Below are 27,851 nucleotides of genomic sequence, written 5' to 3'. Positions count from 1 at the left end.
CAAACAAAAACTGAAGGAATTCGTCACCACTAAACCAGCCCTACAAGAGATCCTAAGGGGGATCCTGTGAGACAAAGCACCAGAGACATCACTACAAGCATGAAACCTACAAACATCACAATGACTCTAAACCCATATCTTTCTATAATAACGCTGAATGTAAATGGACTAAATGCGCAAACCAAAAGACATAGGGTATCAGAATGGATAAAAAAACAAGACCCATCTATTTGCTGTCTACAAGAGACTCATTTTAGACCTGAGGACACCTTTAGATTGAGCGTGAGGGGAGGGAGAACTATTCATTATGCCACTGGAAGTCAAAAGAAAGCTGGACTAGCCATACTTATATCAGACAAACTAGACTTTAAATTAAAGGCTGTAACAAGAGATGAAGAAGGGCATTATATAATAGTTACAGGGTCTATCCATCAGGAAGAGCTAACAATTATAAATATCTATGCACCAAATATGGGAGCCCCCAAATATATAAAACAATTACTCACAAACATAAGCAACCTTATTGATAAGAATGTGGTAATTGCAGGGGACTTTAACACTCCACTTACAGAAATGGATAGTTCATCTAGACACACGGTCAATAAAGAAACAAGGGCCCTGAATGAGACATTGGATCAGATGGACTTGACAGATATATTTAGAACTCTGCATCCCAAAGCAACAGAATATACTTTTTTCTCCAGTGCACATGGAACATTCTCCAAGATAGATCACATACTGGGTCACAAAACAGCCCTTCATAAGTATACAAGAATTGAAATCATACCATGTATACTTTCAGAACACAATGCTATGAAGCTTGAAATCAACCACAGGAAAAAGTCTGGAAAACCTCCAAAAGCATGCAGGTTAAAGAACACCCTACTAAAGAATGAATGGGTCAACCAGGCAATTAGAGAAGAAATTAAAAAATATATGGAAACAAACAAAAATGAAAATACAACAATCCAAATGCTTTGGGATGCAGCGAAGGCAGTCCTGAGAGGAAAATACATTGCAATCCAGGCCTATCTCAAGAAACAAGAAAAATCCCAAATACAAAATCTAACAGCACACCTAAAGGAAATAGGAGCAGAACAGCAAAGGCAGCCTAAATCCAGCAGAAGAAGAGAAATAATAAAGATCAGAGCAGAAATAAACAATATAGAATCTAAAAAAACTGTAGAGCAGATCAATGAAACCAAGAGTTGGTTTTTTGAAAAAATAAACAAAATTGACAAACCTCTAGCCAGGCTTCTCAAAAAGAAAAGGGAGATGCCCCAAATAGATAAAACCCTGAATGAAAATGGAATTATTACAACCAATCCCTCAGAGATACAAGCAATTATCAGGGAATACTATGAAAAATTATATGCCAACAAACTGGACAACCTGGAAGAAATGGACAAATTCCTAAACACCCACATACTTTCAAAACTCAATCATGAGGAAATAGAAAGCTTGAACAGACCCATAACCAGCGAAGAAATTGAATCAGTCATCAAAAATCTCCCAACAAATAAGAGTCCAGGACCAGATGGCTTCCCAGGGGAGTTCTACCAGACGTTTTAAGCAGAGATAATACCTATCCTTCTCAAGCTATTCCAAAAAATAGAAAGGGAAGGAAACCTTCCAGACTCATTCTTTGAAGCCAGTATTACTTTGATTCCTAAACCGGACAGAGACCCAGTAAAAAAAGAGAACCACAGGTCAATATCCCTGATGAATATGGATGCAAAATTCTCAATAAGATACCAGCAAATTGAATTCAACAGCATTTAAAAAGAATTATTCACCATGATCAAGTGGGATTCATTCCTGGGATGCAGGGCTAGTTCACCATTTGCAAATCAATCAATATGATACATCACATTAATAAAAGAAAAGATAAGAACGATATGATCCTGTCAATCGATGAAGAAAAGGCCTTTGACAAAATTCAGCAACCTTTCTTAACAAAAACCCTCGAGAAAGTAGGGATAGAAGGAACATACTTCAACCTCTTAAAAGCCATTTATGAAAAGCCCACAGCTAACATCATCCTCAATGGGGAAAAACTGAGAGCTTTTTCCCTGAGATCTGGAACACGACAAGGATGTCCACTCTCACTGCTGTTGTTTGACATAGTGTTGAAGTTCTAGTATTAGCAATCAGACAACAGAAGGAATCAAAGGCATCAAAATTGGCAAAGATGATGTTAAGCTTTCACTTTTTGCAGATGACATGATATTATACATGGAAAATCCGATAGACTCCACCAGAAGTCTGCTAGAACTGATACATGAATTTAGCAAAGTTGCAGGATACAAAATCAATGTACAGAAGTCAGTTGCCATCTTATACACTAATAATGAAGCAACAGAAAGACAAATAAAGAACTGATCCCATTCACAATTGCACCAGGAAGCATAAAATACCTAGGAATAAATCTAACCAAAGATGTAAAAGATCTGTATGCTGAAAACTATACAAAGCTTATGAAGGAAATTGAAGAACATATAAAGACATGGAAAAACATTCCATGCTCATGGATTGGAAGAATAAATATTGTCAAAATGTCAATACTACCCAAAGCTATCTACACATTCAATGCAATCCCAATCAAAATTGCACCAGCATTCTTCTCAAAACTAGAACAAGCAGTCCTAAAATTCATATGGAACCACAAAAGGCCCCGAATAGCCAAAGTAATTTTGAAGAAGAAGACCAAAGCAGGAGGCATCACAATCCCAGACTTTAGCCTCTACTACAAAGCTGTAATCATCAAGACAGCATGGTATTGGCACAAAAACAGACACATAGACCAATGGAATAGAATAGAAACCCCAGAACTAGACCCACAAACGTATGGCCAACTCATCTTTGACAAAGCAGGAAAGAACATCCAATGGAAAAAAGACAGTCTCTTTAACAAATGGTGCTGGGAGAACTGGACAGCAACACGCAGAAGGTTGAAACTAGACCACTTTCTCACACCATTCACCAAAATAAACTCAAAATGGATAAAGGACCTGAATGTGAGACAGGAAACCATCAAAACCCTAGAGAAGAAAGCAGGAAAAGACCTCTCTGACCTCAGTCGTAACAATTTCTTACTTGACACATCCCCAAAGTCAAGGGAATTAAAAGCAAAAATGAACTACTGGGACCTCATGAAGATAAAGACCTTCTGCACAGCAAAGGAAACAACCAACAAAACTAAAAGGCAACCAATGGAATGGGAAAAGATATTTGCAAATGACATTTGGGACAAAGGGCTAGTATCCAAAATCTATAAAGAGCTCACCAAACTCCACACCCAAAAAATAAATAACCCAGTGAAGAAATGGGCAGAAAACATGAAAAGACACTTCTCTAAAGAAGACATCCGGATGGCCAACAGGCACATGAAAAGATGCTCAACGTCGCTCCTCATCAGGGAAATAGAAATCAAAACCACACTCAGGATATCACCTCACGCCAGTTAGAGTGGCCAAAATGAACAAATCAGGAGACTATAGATGCTGGAGAGGATATGGAGAAACGGGAACCCTCTTGCACTGTTGGTGGGAATGCAAATTGGTGCAGCCGCTCTGGAAAACAGTGTGGAGGTTCCTCAAAAAATTAAAAATAGACCTACCCTATGACCCAGCAATAGCACTGCTAGGAATTTACCCAAGGGGTACAGGAGTACTGATGCATAGGGGCACTTGTACCCTAATGTTTGTAGCAGCACTCTCAACAATAGCCAAATTGTGCATAAAGCCTAAATGTCCATTACCAGATGAATGGATAAAGAAATTGTGGTTTATATACACAATGGAGTACTACGTGGCAATGATAAAGAATGAAATATGACCCTTTGTGGCAACAGGGATGGAACTGGAGAGTGTTATGCTAAGTGATATAAGCCATACAGAGAAAGACAGATACCATAGGGTTTCACTCTTATGTGGATCCTGAGTAACTTAACAGAAACCCATGGGGGAAGGGAAGGAAAAAAAAAAAAAAAAAGAGGTTAGAGTGGGAGGGAGCCAAACCATAAGAGACTCTTAAAAACTGAGAACAAACTGAGGGTTGATGGGGGGTGGGTGATGGGTATTGAGGAGGGCACCTTTTGGGATGAGCACTGGGTGTTGTATGGAAACCAATTTGACAATAAACTTCATATATTGAAAAAAATAAAAAATAAAAATTAACCAGACATTAAAAATAAATAAATAAATAAATAAATAAATAAAAAGATTTGAGAATCTGGTTGAACTCCAAAAAAAAAAAAAAAAAAAAAAAAAGAAAAAAAAACTATTGTGAATTTTTTAAATAACATAACATACATTGAACCTTTAATTTTCAAAGTCCTAGAAATACAAGAAAAAGTGGACAGGCCTTCTGTTTGTTTGCCTCAACTCTAAATGTCTCCCTGTTATGGTTTTTTACTCTGAGCTTGATCCCTTCAAGTTGACCAATGAGGTTTGTATTAGTAGTGCAGTCCTGCATTCACTTGACTGGCCCTTTTTACTCTCCTTTCTGATGTTTCGGATTAGTACATGAATGGAGATAAGAATATAGAGAATCTAAATAGACGTGCTTGAAACATTGGTATCTTCGGGGCGCCTGGGTGGCTCAGTCGGTTGGGCAGCTGACTTCAGCTCAGGTCATGATCTCGCGGTCTGTGAGTTCGAGCCCCGTGTCGGGCTCTGTGCTGTCAGCTAGGAGCCTGGAGTCTGTTTCAGATTCTCTGTCTCCCTCTCTCTCACCCTCCCCAGTTCATGCTCTGTCTCTCTCTGTCTCAAAAATAAATAAACGTTAAAAAAATTAAAAAAAAAAACAAAACATTGGCATCTACTTTAGATGATTACATGGCTTGACTCAAGAGTTAATAATAGCATCTTCCTTCTTTTGGAATGATTAAAAAAAGTTGGCTTGATATCCTAAGTTAACATTAGAGTGTTGTTTTTTGTTGTTTTTGTTTTGTTTTGTTTTTTTGAATTAATATACAATTTGAGTAATTTTATACTCTATTTAAATAATATTCTTTGGGGGGGCTATTTCTCATTTATTTTGTTTTACTTCATTTTTTCTCTCAAAGTTTGTATTGTTTTCTCATATGCCCCTTCTTACAAGGTAAATATTCACATATGTTTTTACTTATGTCTACATAGATCTAAAGTCTATGACTCTTGAAAAGTGTACATACCCATCACATTTGTTGTTATGTAATAGGATAAACAAAGATACTACTCTATGAGAAAAGTAACCTAAAGAATTTGTCAAGAGAGTACTTGATATACAGACACAGCATAGAAAAGTATTCCACAAGATATAATGAGTAAAATACATATACAACACATCCGAGTTTCTAAAGGAAGTTATTTCATCACGCAGAGCCCCTTAAATATGGTAATTCCCATACTCCTCTCACTGTAACTTCTCCCCTGGGTCATCTCACCCGTTCATATGATTCCAACTTTTACTTGCATATGACTGACATTCAAAAGTGTATTTCAAATCTTGAGCTTTCCTATATCTACCTGCGCCTCTTATATTTGGTAGCATCCATCCCTGCTCAGCCACCTGCTGTTCACCAAAGAACTAAGAAACTAGACTTGAGACATACTTTTACCACAGTTCCCCTTAAATAAAATGAATACTCCTAAACCTGTGGAACATTCTTTCATTGTGTAGCTAATTCATCTGTTCCTTTCTCTTTCCAGGAGTTGCATCCAAACAACTTGCGTTAAAGGGAATACGGCAACTTTCTAACTGTTCTTGCTCTTTGTCCCCCACCACTAAACTCCCTTGACAAAGATTGTATTTTGGAATGTGAACTGTTTCCTCTTACTTTCTCTGTTAAACATGACTCAGCTCTGTGCTACCTGCCAAGTGAAGTCTACAACCCTCCCAGGTTCTCACTGTTGGAACCAGCTGACCATCCCTGCACCATGCTTCCACATGCTTTGCCACATGGTATTCCTAAATCTATCCCCAAACAAATGCACCCAAGCAGCAGCCACGCTCACCCTGAATCTACCAGCTATTTAATCTCTGTACATTGATCATTTTCCTGTCCCTCAAAGGCTCTGAGTACATTCCTGTTTATCAAAATTCTGTTCATGCTGTTAGGCTGGCTTCTGTGATCCCCAGCAAAATCCATTACTCACCCATTTGTGCTCCCTTAACAATTTATTCTTTCATATATTCCCTTCCATTTACATGCGTGTTTCCACCATTATATTTTAAGATTTTTGAGAAACTGCTCTTGGAGCCCTCAAGTGTCAAACACTGTTTCATGTGGTGAATCTGATAGGTGTTCCACACATATTTGCTCCATTGAACAAAAGGTACCTGCCACCTAATGTTTGCTAAATGTGAATATAATTTTCTGCAGATAATTTAAGAATGTGCTTTATATAAAAAACATGTGAGTGTATTGCATGTCTTCAGTAGATATATTCATTCAACTGTCTTGTGGAATGAATATTTTAATTGAAGTGATTTGCCTTTAATAAAAATAAAATACTAAAGTCACTTTATCCCTTCCTAACATCCCTTCTCCCTCAATTTCTTTCTTTGAGTTAGTGTTCATCAAGTCAAAGGTTTTACGCCATACTCTCATAAGCTCACTTTGATGAGTTTGGATTTGGTTTATGGTAACTGCAGGTAACTTGAACATTTCTCATAGACTGTTGTGGACAATATCGACTCATTTGTTTGGATGTCTTTTGACATGTTGGACATCATCTCTTTTGGTCATATTTTTTGCAAGATTGGATTTATAGTGTTTGTTTCCATCTATTATAACCTTGGTTCAAAGGGATATAAGTTTAATTTACAGAAGAATGTTCCCTGTGATGAGACAAAATGTGGTGGTTTTGGAGCAGTACGTTTGGAACACACAGCCCACACTAGGGGGCTTCTGTGTCTGTGCTAGAAGTAAACCATAGTTTAGGTCTAAGTCCCTGAAGAGCTCTGTTGTGATAAAGAACAGCCCTATGCACAGTATCTCTAATAGAAATAATTCAGTTCTTCAGAAAAATCACAACTAGTCCTGAGACTGAATCCAGGGGGAAAATATTTCTCCCACAGTTCTTCAGAAAAAAGACACTGTCATGTTGTAAAGAACATCCTCTGCATCTATACATGTTTAACTCTCTCCACCTTCATAGGACCTACTGCTTCTTCAGGTTCCTCAGTGTAACCTGGGGAATTATACCTAAAGACAAGCCAGTAAAACTTGTTTACTAGCAAACAACAGAAAATAGTCTTGGTATTCCAGTCTCTGATCCTCTAGCTAATCAAAGGATCATTGTTATGTTATGTGAAGGAATGGGTGAGCTTGCATTATTTCAGCTAATTATCCATACTTACTGCTTCACTAGCCAAGTTGTGATAGGTTTTATCCATCAGTTTGAAGTTGAGATCCCTGGTAAGTATAGATTAAAGCAAAACCGGGTATTTGGTTAAGGAGAGTTTTAAATTTCGACAACAATCTGTGTTAAGGGCAAGTTTGCACATTTCCTTACGAAAACTAAGGACCATAGGGGCTCCTGAGTGGCCCAGTTCGTTAAGCCTCTGAGTTTGGCTCAAGTCATGATCTCACAGTTCATGAATTTGAGCCCTGCATCAAGCTCTGTGCTGACAGCTCGGAGCCTGGAGCCTGCTTCACGTTCTGAGTCTCCTTGTCTCTCTGCCCCTCCCCTGCTTGTGCTCTGTCTTTCTCTCAAAAATAAACATTGGGTCACCTGGGTGGCTCAGTCGGTTGGGTGTCCAACTCTGGCTCAAGTCATGATCTCACAGTTCGTGGGTTCGAGCCCCACATCGGGCTCTGTGTTGACAGCTCACAGAGCCTGGATCCTGCTTCACGTTCTGTGTCTCCTTCTCTCTCTTTCCCTTCCCTGCTCACACCATCTCTCTCTCAAAGCTAAATAAACATTAAAAAATAAAAAATAAACAAAATAAACATTAAAGAAATAAAATTTTTAAAAAAGGAGCATAGATCTGTGTGCTTGGATAGAGCAGCACCCTCTACATGGAGGAGGGCCAGGCGAGCATCCATAATTTCAGCTTGAGTTTTCATGAAATAGGTCAGATCTCCTCTCAAACAGGATTGTTAAGAAATTAAGGAACTACCAATGTATGCCATCAAGTATGAATATAATAATGAGAACCTGAAGAACTATTAAGAGGTTAAAAGTAAGAATCCATCTCATTCATTACATTCAAAACAAAAGGCTTCTGGAAAACACAGTGAGAACATTTTACTGTGATTGATCAGTTGTAATACATGAACTTTGGTAACAGAATGAGGTAACGTCTTTATAGATTCTGTCATTGAAAACAGTTAAACACTTCAGACCATCTACCAAAACGCATGGCTTTGACTTTAGTTGATCTGCATAGCTATTTTCTGAAAATCAGTGATACAATCTATTATAGTTGACTCTGTTCTAGGATCTAGTATTATATATTTTATCGGAGTGGTCTAGTTCCTCTCAGAATTATCTCATGTTCTATAATTTTTTTTTAATTTTTTTTCAACGTTTATTTATTTTTGGGACAGAGAGAGACAGAGCATGAACGGGGGAGGGGCAGAGAGAGAGGGAGACACAGAATCGGAAACAGGCTCCAGGCTCTGAGCCATCAGCCCAGAGCCTGATGCGGGGCTCGAACTCACGGACCGCGAGATCGTGACCTGGCTGAAGTCGGACGCTTAACCGACTGCGCCACCCAGGCGCCCCTCATGTTCTATAATTTATAAATAATTTCAGTGAGACATTTTCTATTTAATACCTACCTTTTGATGAGTAACCCAAAAGGAAATAGTTCTTCTCATTACCGTAGTGGGGTCCTGGACTAGCTGGTACCCCTGATGAAATCCACTGTGGGTTGAACAGAATAACTAAAAGTTAGATGATCAGAAATGTGTCACTGTGTGTCTGAACAAACAGTAGTCTCCTTGACATGGGGTGGAATATAAGTATTAAGATAAATATTGTCCTCCCTGCCAGGAAATGTATTCAAAATATGAAGAAAGAAATTATGTCTAGGAATGAAAGAGGAGAAAGGGTGAACCAATTTAGCCTTACACCTTCTACAACTTTTTTACTTACAACTGAGGAGATAAGTATTTCAAAACTATTATATTATAGTTAGAATATTCCTAAATCTCTATATTATTATTATTATTATCATTATTATTAAAATCTCTATCATATTAAAACACACCAGGAAAACTGACATCCTAGGAAGGTTTTGTTTTATTTTGTTTTGTTTTGTTTTACTAGAACCCTACTTGCCATGTTTTAGGAAAGTAGCTTAGGCTTTAGGAGGAGGACATATACCTAAGAGTCACTTGAAAATTACCAGGGAAGAAGGGAGGGAGGGAGGGGGGAAACGAGGGGGAGAATGGGGATGAGGCTGGAGAGATTGGCTTTATTGTGTGACTTAGCTGCATTAGCCAAGAAGCAGATCTGTCATGATTCAAACAACTGAATTCATATGATGTACCCAATAGCTTTTCAGTCAATGGAAGTCTATGGGCCTTCATATCCAGTTCATCAGCACTGGGGAGGAGAAGATGGTCATGGTGGTGGGGGGCTGGGGGTTGGGGGGATATGATAGCCATTAGAAAAAAACTAAATTGGAAGTGTCTTTTTCCCACTGGGTAAACATTCTTGATTATATTTTATGTTTTTCTGAGTTAATTCCTCAGAAACTATAGAATGTGCCCATTTGATTATAATTGGCCCATGAAACCTGTCATGTATATTTTACAAAGCTGTATGGCATATTATTTTATCTTTATAACAATAAACACTTAAATAGCTTTAGTTATTTTAGGGATCAGTGACTGAAATACAAGTTCTTACTTCCTTTAGTGAATGCAGATTATTTACTCAGTAGTCTCATAGCCATCATCATTGAGCAATTGAAGCAGCATTAATCTTGCTGTAAACATAACAACCATCCACTTGTGCTGTGGGAAGAACAGAGGTATATGTGGGCTTTCTATGCCAGTGAATTCAAGGCTGAGATGACTTTTTCACTTGTCAAGTTGCTGTCACTTTGTTAAGAATTAGAGATTGTATGTTTTCTAAATTTGTAACAATATGTCACTCTATTGTAACTAAATGCAAATGAACAACTCTGGGTTGTTTTCAGGATGTTAAGGAAAAGGTTTATTGTATTGCTACTGAGTATCTTGTCATTGGAAACTTGTACCTATTTAATTGGCATGTAGCATATTAAAATGTAACAGCCATGACTTATCTTTAAGGAAATTCGAAATGGCTTGTCTTCATAGGAGGGTAACTCAGATTATTTTCTCTCTTATTCAGGAGGCCACTCACTGTGATACTTTGATATTTACTGAATTTCTTCTCTGGCTAGAGAGAAAATACCCAGACATACCCAGCTGTCTTCAGATTGAAGGAATTAGCTGTTGGTGGGGAGAATTGATGCAAATCCGTGGGTATCTCCATACCATTCTAGACCGGTGCCCAGGAATTACCTGACACATCCGCAGTGAGAATACTGAGCTTGTTTGGTATAGGTAGAGCCAGTCTGTTCTGCCTTCACTCTGAGACAAAGCACAAAAGGAAGCAAAGGGTATATTTACCAGCCCCCTCTGCCAGTTCCTGAAAGTAAATATGGATCAGTATTCATTTGCAGATAATTTGTGCTTGGTGCTGTGCTCCATTCTGGGGCAGCTATGCTGGTGAGGAAAAGACAGACTCCAGCCTGCAGGGGTACACATCATCTATTACATAGGTGCCTCAGATAGGTGACTTTATTCCCTAACGGGAGCACATCCTAGCAATATATTATTGAATCCATCATGTTTGTAGACAAGCATTCCTGATAATTCTCCCTGATTCCCCATCTTCAAAATACCACTGAGCCATGTAAAATTGACCTTCCAATTATTCTCAACTATCACAATATCTGCACATATCAAGTCACCACAATGTACACTTTAAATATCCTACAATTTTATTTGCCCATTACATGACAAATAAACGCATCAGTTAGGTATTGTCAATAAAGCTGAAAAAAAAAAAATCTCAAATCTCTTCACTTCCCATGTCCCCCACCACTTACTTGGTGTAAGTTTGCCCTTATCTCACCTAATTGGCCTTCCTACATACTTTCTTCTTTTTCCCTGTCCAGTGCATTTTTTACACTGTAGTTCAAAGGATATTTTTCAATTGGAAATTGGATATGCAGCTTACCCTGCTAACACACAAGTACGTAGTCACTTAAGTGCCCACACACTTACCTCTATCGCTAAAACTTTCCTTTACCTTCTATATGTTTTTAGAAAAAAAGACCACAGTTCTTCATGTAATTCCCTCGGGGTTGCCTAAAACACTTTTTGTCATTTGCTGAGCTTAACCTAGTACTGAAGAAGAGCCTTTGAATTTTATATATGGAGGACTGGTACCTCTTCTGGCAGCAGAGGACATGGGTTTTATTCATGTAATTTTTGGTGACGATTTTGGTCATTGTTGGTAGTTTTTCTTCTATCTGTTATTTTCTAAATGTCTGACTTCCTGTTAAGTAGCACATTAATATTATTAATATATCAAAAGGTACTGAATAAATTTCTATCCTATGTTTACATTTAAATGTGGTATTGTTTTACTTAATAAGTTTATGTAAAGAGGAATATTCAAAAATTTAAAAAAATTATACTTATAAATTGATTTGGGTAGTTTCTATACATCGGTAACTTGTGATTCCAAAGACTTAAGAAAAAGTCTCATAAACTGACAAATATAAACTAATCCCATTTGGTAATTCTTTGGTGTTAAATTGAAGCTCACTTTTGGCATATAAACAGAAAATTATTTGCATATAGGGGAAATTATCCTCCATAGATATATAATACATTCTTAAAACATAGGTTACCTTTAAAGGTTTCTTTGTGTGGTCATGTAGTTTTCATTCTTTGCAGTGAAACATTTTATATATAATATTTGATTTAAGATTTCATCTTTTTATTTTCCAAGGTATTCCCTGAAGAAAACTGCCTTTACCTGTTTTCTCAATCTATCTTCTCCCTTCAAATAGAACAAATACCTTCCACAGTTTGCCTTTAAAACTATGAGCAATGCTACTGAGGGGTAAAATAGTGAAATGTTCTCTTCCAAAAAACTTAGACATATCTGAATCACTTTATTTCTGTGTTTGGTGCTATTGCCCACTTCTCTCAATGATTAAAGACCCCAGAATGGCAAGTTTTTTTTTTTTGTTTTGTTTTGTTTTTGTTTGTTTTTGTTTTTGTTTTTGTTTTTTACTGTGTTGTAGATCGAGGGGAAGAACTGTGAAGAGCTGAGGGGAGGTAAATTTCTCTGAAAATATTTCAAAAGTCTGGCTTGAGAAACGACACTTGGAGTTCTGAGACACCGGGATGTTAAGTGGATGCTCTTTTGGTTAGAAGGAAGCAGAGTTCACCTTCTATCTTCACCTTTCTCAGATGATTTCAGAGAAAATTAATAAAGGCCTATCCACTTCACATTTTTACTTCTGTAAAGAAAATCTGACAAATTTTTTGCAGTATTGATATCTCTGCATTTTCTTGTCATGAACTTGCCTTGCTCTGGCATTATCACTCAAATTTGTTCACTGTTCAGCATTGATAATTGAATTTTGTAAGTTTTAATTTTATAGGAATTTATGTATTTCCAGTCCTAATGATTTTCTGGTATTATCATCATTGGTATAAAATTGGTAACAGCTGGAATGTCAGTTACCTAGTTTTCGTGTTCAAGAGGACCTCAAATGAATGTGTATTTAGGAAGATTCTTCAGAGTTGGGACAAAAGTGTTTGAGTACATGCAGCTATTCAGAAGCCCTGGGAGTAACTCTAGTACAACTGAGATGTTCATGAGATAATTTAAAGATTTGTAAAATTTCATTTATTTATGATAATATAATAATTTACTTTTATACAATTTTAGAATTTTGAAACAATCCCAGTCTTAGTAAAAAAAACAAAAACAAAAACAAAAACAAAAACAACTGGATATTACAATACAAAGAACTTTTCCTATATTTGAGATTAAATTAATGACAGCATCCTTATCACCCTCAAATATCTGTATGTCTCCAAACAAGGGCATTCTCCTACTTGACAACAATGCAACCATCAGAACCAGGAGGTAAATATTGATGCAGCATGCCCATGCAGCCTTCACATTACATTTTGGCAGTTCTCCCCTCTGGGAGTTACCACGTGTCCTCTGCAAATTGCTCTGATTGTCGTCAAAGACTCCAGTTCAGAATTACACTTTGCCCTTAATCGTCAATCTGAAAGAGTTACTCAAGTTTTCCTGTGACATTCCTGATCTTGATAGCTTTGAAGATAACAAATTTGTTATCTCATAAAATGTTCTCATTTGGGGTTTGCTGATGCTTGCTTTGATCATATTTAGATTATGAATCTTTGGCAATAATACTGTCTTACTCAGTTCAAGCTGCTATAACCAAATGCCATAAACTGGGTGGCACATAATCAGAAATTTATTTCTCATAGTTCTAGAGGCTGGGAAGTCCAAGATCAAGTTGCTGGCAGTTTGGTGTCTTGTTGGAGCCCACTTTCTGGTTCACAGGGGGCCATCTTTTGAATATGTGTCCTCAGGTGGAAGTGGCAAGGGCTCTCACTGGCATCTCTTTCACGAGGCCACTAATCCCATTCATAAGGGTTCCATCCTCATGAGCTAATCACTTCCCAAAAGTCACACCTGCAAATACCATCACATTGGGCATTAGGATTAAAAATGAATTGGGGTGGGGGGCAGGGCAGGGGATACAAACATTTAATCTATAACAAATATCATGGAAGTGATATTATGTTTTCTCAACACATGATTTTGATCTGTTTCATTATCTGTGTCAACTTCATTCTCTTAAGGTTGTTTTTGTGAGTCTTCTCAATTTTAAAGTTACTCTCCTTTCTATTCAATAAATGCCAGTGAGGGGTTACCTTGGGAGTATGCAAATATGTAATTCCTCCTGAAACTTTTCTGTTTATTCATTTATATCAGTATGGACTCATGCCTTTTTATTTTATTCAATATATTATAATTTGTATATGTACTTTGATGTTCAAATTGTCCCACATTGGTCTAGTGAGAGCCCCATCAAGCTGGCGTCTTTGCCTTTTCAACATGTCTTTGTCATTCTTCGAGCACTTGCGTACATAACAGATATTTTAAGTATGGCTTGTACTTTTTTCTTCTCCCAGTACTGAATGTAATCAGTGATTTCTTCAAGGAGCTCTGCTTCCTATTACTAGACAGTCATATTTAGAGAATCTGAATCAAGCTCTAGATGCTATGTGGCCATTGCTATTAGGTATTGCTGCTTCTCGCCTCTCTGGACTCACACAGATAGGGAAGATGTGTTTAGTAAGTGTATATAAGGAGTGAATGTATGTGTGCATGCACACTCATTTACAATTGTATTCATTTTTATATCGGAGTGTATGTTTTTAAAAACATGAGTTCACACCAATGCCTTCACTGCCAGTCCACACATAGCTTATTCTCGTTTTCCTTTTTATACAACAATTGATAGCTTAAAATTTTTATTTACAGTTACATTCACCACAGTACAGTGGAACAGCCAGGGTTAATCTTTTTTTGGGCATTGTTTGATTTGAGCTCATTAGAATTTTTGACTTTTACAAAGCTGGCAATTAATGGAGGCAGGAGCCAAACCCAGATCCCTTTCCATGTTTATTATTTCTGTCTTTGTGTCTCTCTTTCTAAAAACACAGTAATTAAAATATTATACTTCAGCTTCATTATGCATTTTTGCCTTTCTTTTCTTAAAAAAACTGATATTATGACTTATATAGAAATTTATGTAAAATGTTATTTATTTTATCATTCAAACTATGGCAAAAACTTTTGATCATGACACCAGCTTATTATTAAAAATAATAGAAAGCAGTGAGATTTGTGAAAGTAGATGGGCATTAGATTTTGTTATTTTGATGAGACTTGCACTCCAGGGAAGGGAATAAAAGCATCATCCTGATTCCTAAATATTTGTTTAAACATCCAAGAATTAATAATGTTTTTAAGTAGGAGAGGATACTTCTATATCCCCATGAATGCCTCTAATTTTGGATCACAAAAAGTGTGATCATTTGCTAAACCCAAACACAAATAACTAATAACTGACTTAAAGCCACGTGACATTGCAGCTACCACATTTATACAAATAATATAAACCAACTGGGTTTGTGTTCTGCTATGTAGACTATTGCTTTGTGATTTGTAGGATAATTGCATACATTACTTCTAAATAAGTTTGCTTTATCTCTGCCAAGAATGCCTTACAACATCCTCAACATGTGAAGAATATTTCAGAAAATGGAGCTTTGCTCTGAGATGCTCTGTGGGTAGTTGGTTAGTATGCTGGATATTTAGTAGTTGCTAATAAAGCTCCTGTCAGCTGATCAGTGTCCAATTTTCTATTCTTTCATGGCATCATTCTATGAGAAATCTTTGGAGATTCTAGTGCCCCGTAAGCGCCCTTAAGAGATACCTAAATCCACTCTGAAATAAAAGCTTCTCTGATTGATTTAATAGCTTTATTAAGACAAGCATACCATCTCTACATAATAACTTGCAAAGAGGATCTTGGACTAAATATTCATCATATCTTGTTCATAATTACTTTTGGAGGCCAGATCTTATATTTATTAAATATTCCATTTGGTTATCATTTATTAACTGGCAGTTTTGTCCTACTTTAGATAACTTCTTTCTTAGAGTAGCCTTTAACTTATAATTAGAAACTACTTTATTTATATAATTTTTTTTCAATTTCATTCATATGAATATCATTTTGATAATGGCCCAGGAGTCCAACTTTGCTGGAAAACGTTGATTTAGCTTTTACTTCTTTTCTTTGGAGTTTTCTGTTTTCAGTCCCTTATTCAATACACTTGCAGGAAGATTGATTTTGAATAATACAGTCATGATGTCAAAACAGTACAAATTATACCCTGCTGCATCTGGAATGGTGAAAATAAAAGCTTTATTTACACTGTTTTCTTTAAGAAAAGAATAATAAATGTTTTTTCTCCGTTTTCAGGGACTGTATTCTGGAAAGAAATGGTTCTTGTTTGTAGCCTGATACCATGGTTTATTCTGAAAGATAATGACTTGAAAACTCATTTGCTATTCAACAAACTAGCAAATACTCTAACCAGTAACCCTCCAGGTGCTAGCCAGAGACCCTGATCTGTCTCCTCTCCCAGACAAAGATATTTGGGGTGGTCATTATTGGCTCCCGTCTTACAGGGAGACCGGTGTGTGGCCTAAGGTCATAGAGTTGATATGTTGGGTCTACTGATGTCTAGTGTCCTGTCTTTTGGCATCTGCTCGGAACCAAAGTTCTAACATTTATAACCCTTCTTAGATAATTAAATAGAAATTACAGAAGGGTTAACGACATGGGCACAGTGCTGAATTTGAGCTCTCTAGAGAAAATTATTTTATATTTATCATCCTTTTCACATTCTTCCATTTCTCCTGCACATTTGATTGGCTAGCATACATGGCAAATATTTGTCTCTATCTGGAAGCAATGCTAAACCAATTAGAAGCCAATTAATATATATCAAAAGATTTTTTAAATGTAGAACTGTTTTTAAAATTATCATTACATTCCATGGAACTTTAGTCCTTTCTGCTTGAAAAAAATTAAAAATCAGCAACTATTCAAATCATTTTTGTTGTGCCTTCCATTATAGGTTGACTTTGATAAAGAGTTCTATCACTGTTTTTGATGAATATTCAATGAACACCTATTGGCATAGAGGAAGCATGCTGAAGTACAAATATGCCAAATCTAGAGTTAAAAGCTTTTCTTTTATTTTTGCTCTATGTGTGATCTGGAACAAGTAATTTTGCTGAGTCTTTGTTTTGTGTCTACAGAAGATTGTAATTATGATACCACCTTTGCCTATCTCAGGGAACCTTAATAAGGCTCGGATGGTTTCAGTGTTTTCTGTCATTCACAGCAAAGCTTTTCTGTCTCAAATATTTAGAGCTATTGTTTTAGTTCATTTTTGGGAACATCATATGACAATATAGATTTGTTTTATTTCTGCTGTTGATTAATCAAAGAACGTAAAGCCTTGTTCAAAGGGAGAAATGAGGGCTTTTATGAGCTTTGAAAAAGTTACTTGATTGCAGATATTGCTTTCTAAATTCACCTGCATGTCAGGGTGCCTCTGTGGCTCAGTCAGTTAAGCCTCTGCCTTGGGTGCAAGTCATGATCTTTTGTGGTTTGTGGGTTTGAGCCCTGTGTTGGGGTCAGTGCTGACAACTCAGAGCCTGGAGCCTTCTTTGGATTCTGTGTCTTCCTTTCTCTCTGCCCCTGCCCCGCTCTCACTCTGTCTCTCTCTCTCAAAAATAAAATAAACATAAAAAATAAATAAAGTCACTTGCATGTTTAGATAATCCTTGTGGGTTTTTTTGTTATGATTTGCATATAATATTCCCCATTTACAATTTATTGCTTCAGCTTTTGTTATATCAAGACTTGGAGTCACATGCCTCTGTTCTGTAAATCTATCATAGGATCTTGGGATTGAGTAAGTGTAGATATGCTAATATTTTACAAAACGCCAGACACCAGTGCCAGGCAGTGCTAGCCACATTTATTGCATTATCTCATTCAGTCCTCCCATCTATGAGCTGGGTACTATTCTCACTCCCAAAGAACCTAATTATTCCGCAGATTTAATTAAATCACAACAATATAAAGGTTCTCTAGATTACTTCATACCCAGTGCCTGGCCCACAATTGGCACAACAGAGGCATTTAATAAATATCTATAGAATGAATTATACCATCTATTGCCTGCTCAGTAGATTCTTCAAAATGATAGTTCAAAAGCTCTTTTTTCTTTTAATTTAATGCAGTTTTCATAAATAGGAAAATATTTTGTTATGTGACCACCTGACCACCACCATATTTCAACTTTTCAAGAGAATTTTCACTTTTTCCTAAGTATAAAAACATACTTTGTGTGGCACAGATTAGTACTGTTTCTTTAACAGGTGGAGATGCCTGTTATATTTAAATAACATCTTATTAACAGTTAAATACTGTTTCTTTAACAGGTGGAGATGCAATATATTTAAAGGGTGTACCACTAAGAAAATATTCCAAATATGATCTATCTAACATTTGGCCTTTCTTTTGTTAATGAAATCTTTCCTTAATCCCTTCATACTTCAAAACAAAAACAAAACTTTAGAGCTTGTAGAAGATTACACTGTGAGCACACTTAAAATTTAAGATACATAGCCATTGAGAAATCTTTGCTCTTGTGAGTGAACCATGACCTGAGTGATTGCCCCAACATACAACTGAGTGATTCACTTGGGTTTTACCATTTGCTTGAACATCAATAATTTCATTTTTCTAAAGATGACATAACAGAGTTTTGGTACCATATTCTGTGGGTTCTTTTGAGTTCCATTATGTTTACATGTATTTTTTTTTTTTGTTATGTGATTGGCATTTTGACTTGTAGGAACTTACAAGTAGTGTATGAAGAGAGCCTTTCTATAGAAATAGATAGCAGGAACTGAAATGTGTGTTCCCAGTGCAGTAACTGCACCAAATTATAAAAGGAACCAAGCATGACTTGTGCATCTTAACCAACGAAGATTGTTTGCTAATGAAATAAAATTTATGACTATAAAAATAGCCTTTAAAGACTATTTTTGTGAGTCTGGAAGCCTCATACTACTTAAGACACCGTAAAAAATAGAAGTTATAAGAAAGTTGTATGTCTCTTAGATGTAGAACCAAATTGCAGAGGCCAAGCATATAGCCACAAAACAAAGAATGATTTACTGTTTAAATGAATGATATGAAATAAAACCGATAGGAATTCAGAGATGCCACATGAGTGAGTGCTGAGATGTTTGTCGAGATTCCCTAAACGTATGTACTTGCAAATATTTCTTGTACACTGTCTTGGTTACAAAGGAAATATCACAAAGCCCTGCCCTCCATGAGCTTATGAGTTCAAGCTTACTCATTGACTTATTAAGGGATTGATTGATAACACCAGTTGAGAGATTTTTTAAAAGGAGCCACTACGAATTGTTTGGTACTCAGAAAAGTGATTCAGGAGGTTGAGTTCTCTAAGAAAAAAAAAGTAATCTACTTATCTCTTACTAAAGTTTCTGATTTTGCTTTATTACACTACCTTTCTCATCAAAACCTCTACATCATCCATAATATTTAAGTGATTGAGTATACTTGCCAAATCTCTTAATACTGCTTTTGTAAAGGCATATTGTTGATGTCATTGATGTGATAAATTGGAAATGTAGCACCGCGGCAAATAGTCTTTCACTGAAAACTTCTTTAATCAATTGGGACCAGAGTCAGAACACCTGTATGTTTGCATTCATTCATGTCCCAGCAAGAATAGGCGAGAAGAACTGCTTTGGCCACCTTGGATGGAGGCTATGGCTTTAGCAGGCAATTTAATTGTGTGGTTTCCTAACAAATACAAGAGGTTCAGTGTTTGTGGAATTAGAGCACAACTAAAAAAATCATTAAAATTATTTATGGATGAACAATGAAAGTAGTTTAACTGAGCAAATTATGCAAAAGCTTGTATCTGATCGTTCACAGATACCTAAAGCATGACTCCTTACAAAACCATGTCAGACTATTTCCCTATACATTCCTTTCAAGTCCTGGGTATGTCAGGGGTTATTAACACAAGTTCTGGAGAAATGGGAAGTTAACTCTAAACAGCGCTGATGTTCATGTTTCCCTTTCCTTAATGGAACTGTAAGTTTCATATCCGCATATTTCATTATGATACCAAACGGATTCAACGAATATGCTATATTTCCAGGTCTATTATAGCTGCCATTCCAAACAAAATATGTCTAACTTCTATGATTCACTAAGCACAAGTATGTAGTAATCTGCCCTTTAATGGCCTCTCAAAATGACAGACCAAATGGCTTTGTGAAGGTCAAGTCTGATTTAAATTGTTGATGAATTAGTAGCTAATTCTGCATGATTGAATATTAATATGGAACAGTGATAAGTAAGGCACTTTAAAGCTTAATGAACACATTAATGAATAGGACAAAATGTTTTTCTTTTCACCTCATGTAAAAGTTTAAAGCTGCTAACATATTGACGATTTGTTAATTTTTGATAGCTGCTTTTTTTTTCTGTAAAAGTTTATGTGGCTAAGATATAAAAAATATTGATTTTCCCCCAAGTTCCTGGTACTACACATTTGATGAGCTGTCAAAGTTGATGTTATCAAATGGCCAAAGCAATTTTATATAAATCACTAATAAATGTAGAAGGTAAAAAGAAAGCAATTAACATCTTCTAAACTACACCCACTGAGATAAGCATTCCAATTAGAAATTTCATTATTTCTACAGTTCGTTTTATGTTGAATACTGAGTTTTATTGCCAAATACCTGACAGTCAAATTGGAAACAAGCCACAACTGTCAACATATAAGAGCTCTGGCTATTTGAATCTGTTACATTGTGATGTTTCTCATGAAAAATTAATGAAGAAAGTACATTCAAAAGAGATTCTGTGCAAAGGTGGGGGATGGATAGAATTTAATTACCCTTATTAAAAATAGGAAAGGAGCACTCTTTACATCCTCTGTCCGATTAGTATGCAAGAAAGATTATCTTTGTTGTGCACTTGTGTATATGAAAAGGGGGCTCTGGAGTGTTCTTTATGAGCCAAGAAGGAAAAGAAAGGTCATGCAAATGTATTAGACTGCTTTTGATAGGGCACAAGTCAACTTTGTCAGCTCTCCCTAAGGTGACGATTTCATTTCTTATAAATGATTATTAATTCTAGATTTCTTTAGTAAGAGCCTTCAGTAAGTGGCTCAACAATCTTAAGTCTTTGACACTTGCCACTTGATACTGAATAGTGGTGTGGTTCTTCAGAGATGAACGTGTAGAAGAAAAGTAATGGCTAGTGGGTCAATGTTAATGCATGCTAATGTAACTAGTATTTAAATGCCTGGGGGTAGATACAATGTCCTGAGAAATAGAGAAACAGCTCAGGAATCTCAAGGTGAGTTTTTATGAACCTAAATTTGTAGTGTTAAATATGGAAAAGATAACAAAATCTAAGAGCTTTTTAAGAAACTCATTTCTAGGTAACTAAGCCAGTGTAGTTGACTTTGGAGCACTCCAGGTAAAATGTTTTGAAGCATTTTGGGCCACTAGACACCAAGGAAGATGTTTAATATGATGTGTGTAATACAATGGCTATTGATCTATCTGCTTTTTTTTCAAGTAATATTAGAACAATGCTATAGGTAGAAATATATCATATTGACGAAACTTAAAGTCACAAAGAACAGACTGATGAAATTCATTTGGAGTACATTATCAAAATTAGCCTAATTTGCAAAATGCTCTATTCCATTTGTAATTTTTAACTTTCCCTTGGAGTTCCGAAAAACCATCTTGAAATTTCATCCTTAACTATTGTTTCTGACTTTTGTCCTCTAAAGGCCTTCTGCTTGGCTGATGATGTGTGAGCATTCACATAAACAGGATGTATTCCTGCTTCCTCGAAAGAATCTTTCAACCTAAGTAAAATGTAACTCATGGTAGTGAATTGTTTTTATAACTTTTTTTGTCTCCAGCTGTAACTAGCTGGTGGGACAGGTAAATATTCTCTAGTGAATTTAGATGTCAAGCCCAACTTGCCTTAGCAACGTCTATTGGTCTTTCATAATCTTCCTGCAGAAGAGCTAGGGTCCATACCTGCCTGTTCTGTTTGCCTCCCCAGTTTCTCTTATAACAATCTGGACTTGTTGAGAGAAACCTTCCCCTTATTGTGTGCTTTATTCTTTGATAATAGTTTGACATTTGTTCACTAATCACATTCAAAATCTCTGTAGTCCTGAACTATTTCTCTGATCAACTCTCTACCAGAAGTAGTTTCCTACTATATATAGTAGAAAAACATATTTCTTTCTTTTCTTTTCTTTTCTTTTCTTTTCTTTTTTTCTTTTCTTTTCCCTTTCCTTTTCTTTTCTTTTTTTAGCCACTAGGTTATATTCTTATTTAGGCTTGGGAATCATTGGAGGTTCTCTGAAAAGTCCGATAATACAGACTAGTTTGATGACAAGGGATTTGGATATAAATGAGATCTGGAGGAACTCACAGTGTAGGGAGATAAACTCATAATAATAAATACAAGAAAATGGATTTTAGTTATTCACTGCTACAATAGCTCTGAGGAGGAAAATATTATATATATTTGATAGGGTTTTTATTATAAAGAAGGTGATTTTGGCTGCATGGCTTTCCAGAGACCCAGAGTACTTACTGTACATGATTTGTCTAGAAAATGGTAAGAGTTACAGTGTGAACAGAAGAAACTTTGCTATGGGGGATATCATCCATGAGAGATTGAGAAAAATGGGGCCTGATTTAAAAGGATTTTGCTAGCTAAATTTAGGAGACTGAATTTATCATGTAATGATAGAGGGGAGGCAGTAGAGGACACATATATTTGACTGACAACACAGCAGAAGCATCAAAATAGAGCCTTTTTCCTAGAAATTATAATGCAGAATTCAGCAATACTCATAGGATCATACCATAAATTGCAGGTGACATCCTAGGAGAAGTGAGATGCCCTATTTGATGATTTCTAACTTTTTTTCTCACTGGTGTTTGTGCTTTTGAGTAATTTTGGAATTGATGGCTCATGAAAATTAATAAAAGAGAGGGACAGTTGATTAAATTAATCCCAGACCCAGTGAGAACTCAAACTATTTTATAGTGGTTTTCAAACAAACTGCTAAGTTCTAATTTGGATAATAATCACATATATAACTAAAATTCCTTCAAATTAAAAATTTCTTCAAGATAGAATATACCTTTCTAATGCTGGCTGGAAGAACTGGTAATGTAAGTTATTAATGTGGATCATCATGCTTGGGGGATTTAAGAGGAATTTAGCTTCTCAAGATCCAAGATCTGGGACAATTTTGATATAGGATAGGGAGAAGTGAACTTTGGATGAGTTGAGGATTCAAAATTTAGGAATTTGAACTCCTAATGACTGAAAATGGTATAGGCCTTTGGAATGGAGGAAAATATTTTCTTACTCTGAGGAATATACACTTTTGTGTTGCTTTTTCTGAGTTTCTTTTCTTCTTTTGTAAGGGAGTCTTTTTCAGACAATTTTCAGATTAATGGAAACTCCCTACAAAGAAATTCATTCAAAAAAAAAAAGAGAGAGAGAGAAAAAAAGAAAAAGAAATTCATTCAGGTTGAAGTTGACCCTTATGAAAAAATACAGAGTTTTACTTAAAAATCACAAGAAAAACAGCAGATTAGAAATGAGGTAACTTAATCCAGCTAATCTGCTTATTCCCCAGATGCTCTCCAAAAGAGCTCTACTGGACCCCATCGTCTTCCCTCAACAGAAAGTTCCCTAAGTGCTTATACTTGTGATGTTCCCATCTTTCTGGCCAATTCCACTTGTTCTTAATGCCCATTTCAGAGTCTCATTTGAAGCTGACCTCACTGACCTCCTCCAGCACACATTCTATAATTTCTTCTTCCCCCACGATCCTAGAACTAGATGTGGTTTTTCATCATGTTCTTTATCACATGTATCTGAGCTCTTTGTTAGAGTATTGGTCTCTTACATAGACTGTGCATTCTCCTGGCCAGGAACAACATTGTGACTGTATCCTAATCTAATAATGCAATGCTGCCTGGTTTGTGTTAGCTTCTCAACAAATGCCAAATAAGGCAAGGGGAAAGATTAATGGACAATAGCTCTTGAATTTTGGGCATCTGACTTATTGACATGTTTGTATCACCTTTTGTCTTGCAGAGGATCAAATTCCCAGGGGCTTCCCTACCATTGACATGGGCCCACAGTTGAAGGTGGTTGAGCGTACACGCACTGCCACCATGCTTTGTGCAGCCAGTGGGAATCCGGATCCAGAAATAACTTGGTTTAAAGATTTCCTGCCCGTCGACACAAGCAACAACAATGGCCGTATTAAGCAATTACGATCAGGTAGGGTCTTGTTACTGTTTCCACTAACTCTTAGAGAATTTTTTTTTTTAGCTTTCTCTCTCTTTATTTTTATTTTAATTTGATTTGATTTAATTTTAATTTTTAGGTATTGATTTTTCTCCCTCTTCTCTTTCTCTGTTATTTAATGTGTTGTCCATGTTTGTGATGTCATAGCCTGTTTCAGAGTCTGTCTTTCTCTCTGTGTGTTTTGCAGCTTCTGTTTAATCCACATTGCTCACTGCTGTGACTGTATTTTTGATGATTTTTTTTAATTTACTGCTTTTCTGCAGTATTTGATGGATCCATTTTCTCCTCTTTCTTTCTTCTCTCTCTGTTTTCTTTTGAAACAAATTTATTTCAACATTGGACTTCATTCAGAACTTGCAAGGAGCTCCAATGGTTGTATCCATTAAAAACGAAAATATTCATATTAAACACCAAAATGATTCAATTTTATTAAAGTGTGTTTTCTCTGTCTCTTATGCATTTGAACTCATCAAAGTACCAAAGTTTAGTTAAGTTTGGTCACATCTGCTTTCTTTTCACTAATACATAAATGACAGAAATGTTATCTCATGAGTAACCAGATGTATTTTTTCAAAAGTCCTTTACCAAATACCAATGCAAGGAGGGGATTTTTATTAATATGATTATTATATTCTTGTGAGTGAGCATTTTCTACACATAAGCCACAGTAGTGTGCGCCCCACACTAAAGAGTTTTGAACCCTCCAGTGACTGGATCTACAGAAGTCTGCTTTTGGTGTAGACTCCAGCTTTTGCTGCTTCCTCCTCTTTCCCCTGGCTGCCCTTTTCTCCCTCTCCCACCCCCATCCCAAGTTCATCCCTTTGCTCTCTTTAGATTAAAGATAGAGATAATTCTAAATTTCTTAAGTTTTAGAGCCTGTCCCTAGGCAATTTCACCGGGACATGTAGTAATAAGCTGTTTACTTTGACGTTGGGAGTTATATTGATATAGAATTCTAAGTTGTTTAACTGCCTGTCTTCCCAGAATTCTCAGCTTTTGACCTGTCCTGTGATGTTAAAGCGTCTTGTTAACTGCCTTTTTTGCTTGTTGTCAGCAGAATTGTGTAGATTAGCATTCTGTTATTGTAAATAAAGAATTAATTATTCACATGTAACATAGATGATTTAGTATATAAAGCTTTAACTCTGAAAAATTTGTACCAAATTATAAGGAATATAATAATATTTTTATGCTGTCTTTCTTCTCTCCGTATTTAAATCTCCAGAATCTATTGGTAAGTGCTTAGTTCTGAAGCGCACTTCACCCTCACTAATTTCCATATCCAGAATATTATTATTATTATTATTATTATTATTATTATTATTATTTTATTATTAATAAAATGCATGGCATGCATTTTACTAACTGTCAGTGTAGACACCAGATCTCGGTAGTGGCGCGCACACGCACACATCCACAAATCCGTTATTGTAAGAACACTGTGTACAAAAATAAAATAATACACAAGTTATATCACACAAATGTAGCATAGTGAGTAGCATAAGATATTCAATCAACAGTGTTTGTTTCCAGTTAGTCATTAGTATTTCCTATAACAGTATATATATATGCGTACCTATATATATACTTAAACAGATTAGCCAGGATTTTTCCTAAACTATGTCTTTAAAAAGTATCATTTAGTTTTTTGGGTTTTTTTTTTTTAAGAATATGAGGCATATACGATATAATTCTAATCCTATATGACCCCAGACCTATGAACTCAGTTGTTTCTCTGAGAAAAGCAATGCTGCCTATTGTGGTCTTTGCCCTCTGTGGTATAATGCAACTTGCTTTTATAATCTAATAATACTATCTAATATATTCCTGTTTTACCAGTATAGTAATTCAAGTTTCTTTTAAGACCTTATTTAATTCTGTAAATCTAATTTAATTCTTCTCCCCAGCCCTAGCCTCCTCCTTCTCGTACTAATGCTTCTTCTTTCTAATCTTATTTGCATTCATATTATCCACCCAGGTGGTACACCAATAAGAGGTAAGAGTGCTGAACTAACGTTCACAGAATGATCTTGCTCATTCTTTCTGTCCTGTCATCACTCCCATCTTTGTCTTGTTTTCAAACTCATTCCAATAATATGTCCATCAACTTTATTTTTCCCCTTTGTACTGTTTGGTTATGATCAGTGACTCTCATATTGTGAGTTTTCCTTTTCTTTTTCTTTTCTCTTTGTTTTGTTCGTTTCTTTATTTATGGAGATGATTATTTAAGTTGTGATATGCTTCAAAGAAAGCATATCCAGGTCTTTAGACCACAGACCAGTCACAGCGTACCATCTGTCCCTCTTTTTTTCCTTTTCTTCTTCTTCCTTTTTCCTTTTTTTCTTTTTTTTTTTCTTCTTTTTCCTTTTTTTTTGTCCAACCGGAGAAAAAAAAAGATCATTTTTTTCTTCCTTAGCTGTTCTTGTTCTGGACCAAAGCCAAGATGGTCTGGAGAACAGTGGCAGACATGCAGAAGACAGCCTGGAACATCTGCTTTTTGTCTTTATCTTTCAAAAGGTTTTTGCTTTTGTTCTTCAATTCTTTTTTCTCTTACTGTCTTAAAAGTCAAAGAATGACTCCCCTTTCCACCTGATCCCACTCGCCTACAACCTGACAGCAATGCTTTTTTCCCCCCACTTCTTTTTTTCTTGGATTACTCGCTTCTGGATTTTTGGGTCTTCTGTCCTTCAGGCTATGGAAACAAAAGGTGCTCCGTATTCTTGGTGGTATGTGATATTGCTGGTTTGTCATACTTTGACTCAGTGTGCATTTCTTTTAGAATTCTTGTTTTGGATTTTTCTTGGGGTTTTGTGACACCACACTGCTAATCCCACTGGTGGATTTTGATGGGTGTCTTAGGGGATCCATCTCGAGGTCCTCAAGCAGTGGCTGGTTGGTTCTTCCTTGCTGGCGTAGGCCGTGCTTTTTAACTTTTTTAAAACCTTCTAATTCAACTGCTCTTTGTTTTTCAGCAAATGTAATAAATGATTGTAAGTCGTGGCAAACTGTCTTTCTTTTCTTAAAAATCTGCATGTCTTAAGGGAGTTTTGTTTCTTTAAGTAATATTTTCATGATATATAATGACTAATTTTAATTTTTTGCTTTGTGCAGCCTTTTTGTACTCGCTGCGTATTTTTGCCTTTCTTCAGCAGAAGACTTTCTTGAAAACCCGGCCTGGTTTTTTTTGAGCATACCTATCTTTTGCGCCACTTTTGGTACCCAAATGGAACAAAACAAAACCACACCAAAAATTAATCTTTTGTTTGATTTAAAAGCCATACTTCCTTGAAGCAGCCTCACCCATCTTCATTTTATTAGTCTAGGAAATGAGAGTATTAATTATGACTAGAAGTCTTGCTTGGGAAAAGAGATAATTGTTTTCTTATGCTAGCATTGATGATGTAAAAAAGAAATAATCTCTATATGTTTTTCTCATCGCATCATTTTCTGTCTGTGCACCTTAGCGAGAGATTGAATCGACGTTGAGCGGACCTTCGCTTTGCGGGGCTTTTCATATTGTTAAGAGGTTTAGCTTTCTGCGCTGAGAAAGCCTTCTCTGACCATCTCTTTGGCACTATATTTTATATCCATACAGGCGCCCTTCAGATCGAACAGAGCGAAGAATCTGACCAAGGAAAATATGAGTGTGTTGCCACCAACAGCGCGGGCACTCGCTATTCTGCCCCTGCCAATTTATATGTCAGAGGTAGGAATGACATAACCTGGCATCGCTTCTTCAC

At 36.2% G+C, this 27,851-nt stretch overlaps 1 protein-coding gene across 48 annotated transcripts in view; it reads left to right on the top strand.

The window, feature by feature from the left end:
- The window catches only part of PTPRD (protein tyrosine phosphatase receptor type D), a 2,239,943-nt gene that overhangs the window by 2,010,482 nt on the left and 201,610 nt on the right, over positions 1-27,851 (top strand). For 25 of the 48 annotated variants that reach the window (XM_045470157.1, XM_045470169.1, XM_045470176.1 and 22 more), the window contains 4 exons: positions 23,896-24,084; positions 25,337-25,345; positions 26,090-26,107; positions 27,707-27,817. In XM_045470157.1, coding sequence (XP_045326113.1) covers positions 23,896-24,084; positions 25,337-25,345; positions 26,090-26,107; positions 27,707-27,817 — 327 coding nt within the window. The remainder of the gene's footprint in view (positions 1-23,895; positions 24,085-25,336; positions 25,346-26,089; positions 26,108-27,706; positions 27,818-27,851) is intronic. The other 23 variants (XM_045470186.1, XM_045470177.1, XM_045470175.1 and 20 more) reach the window with 3 other exon arrangements.

Source organism: Leopardus geoffroyi, chromosome D4 (assembly GCF_018350155.1).
Source record: "Leopardus geoffroyi isolate Oge1 chromosome D4, O.geoffroyi_Oge1_pat1.0, whole genome shotgun sequence".
In the NCBI taxonomy this organism is placed as follows: domain Eukaryota; kingdom Metazoa; phylum Chordata; class Mammalia; order Carnivora; family Felidae; genus Leopardus; species Leopardus geoffroyi.
Note: the sequence above shows the minus strand (reverse complement) of the source record. Positions and strands in the feature narration are given on the sequence as shown.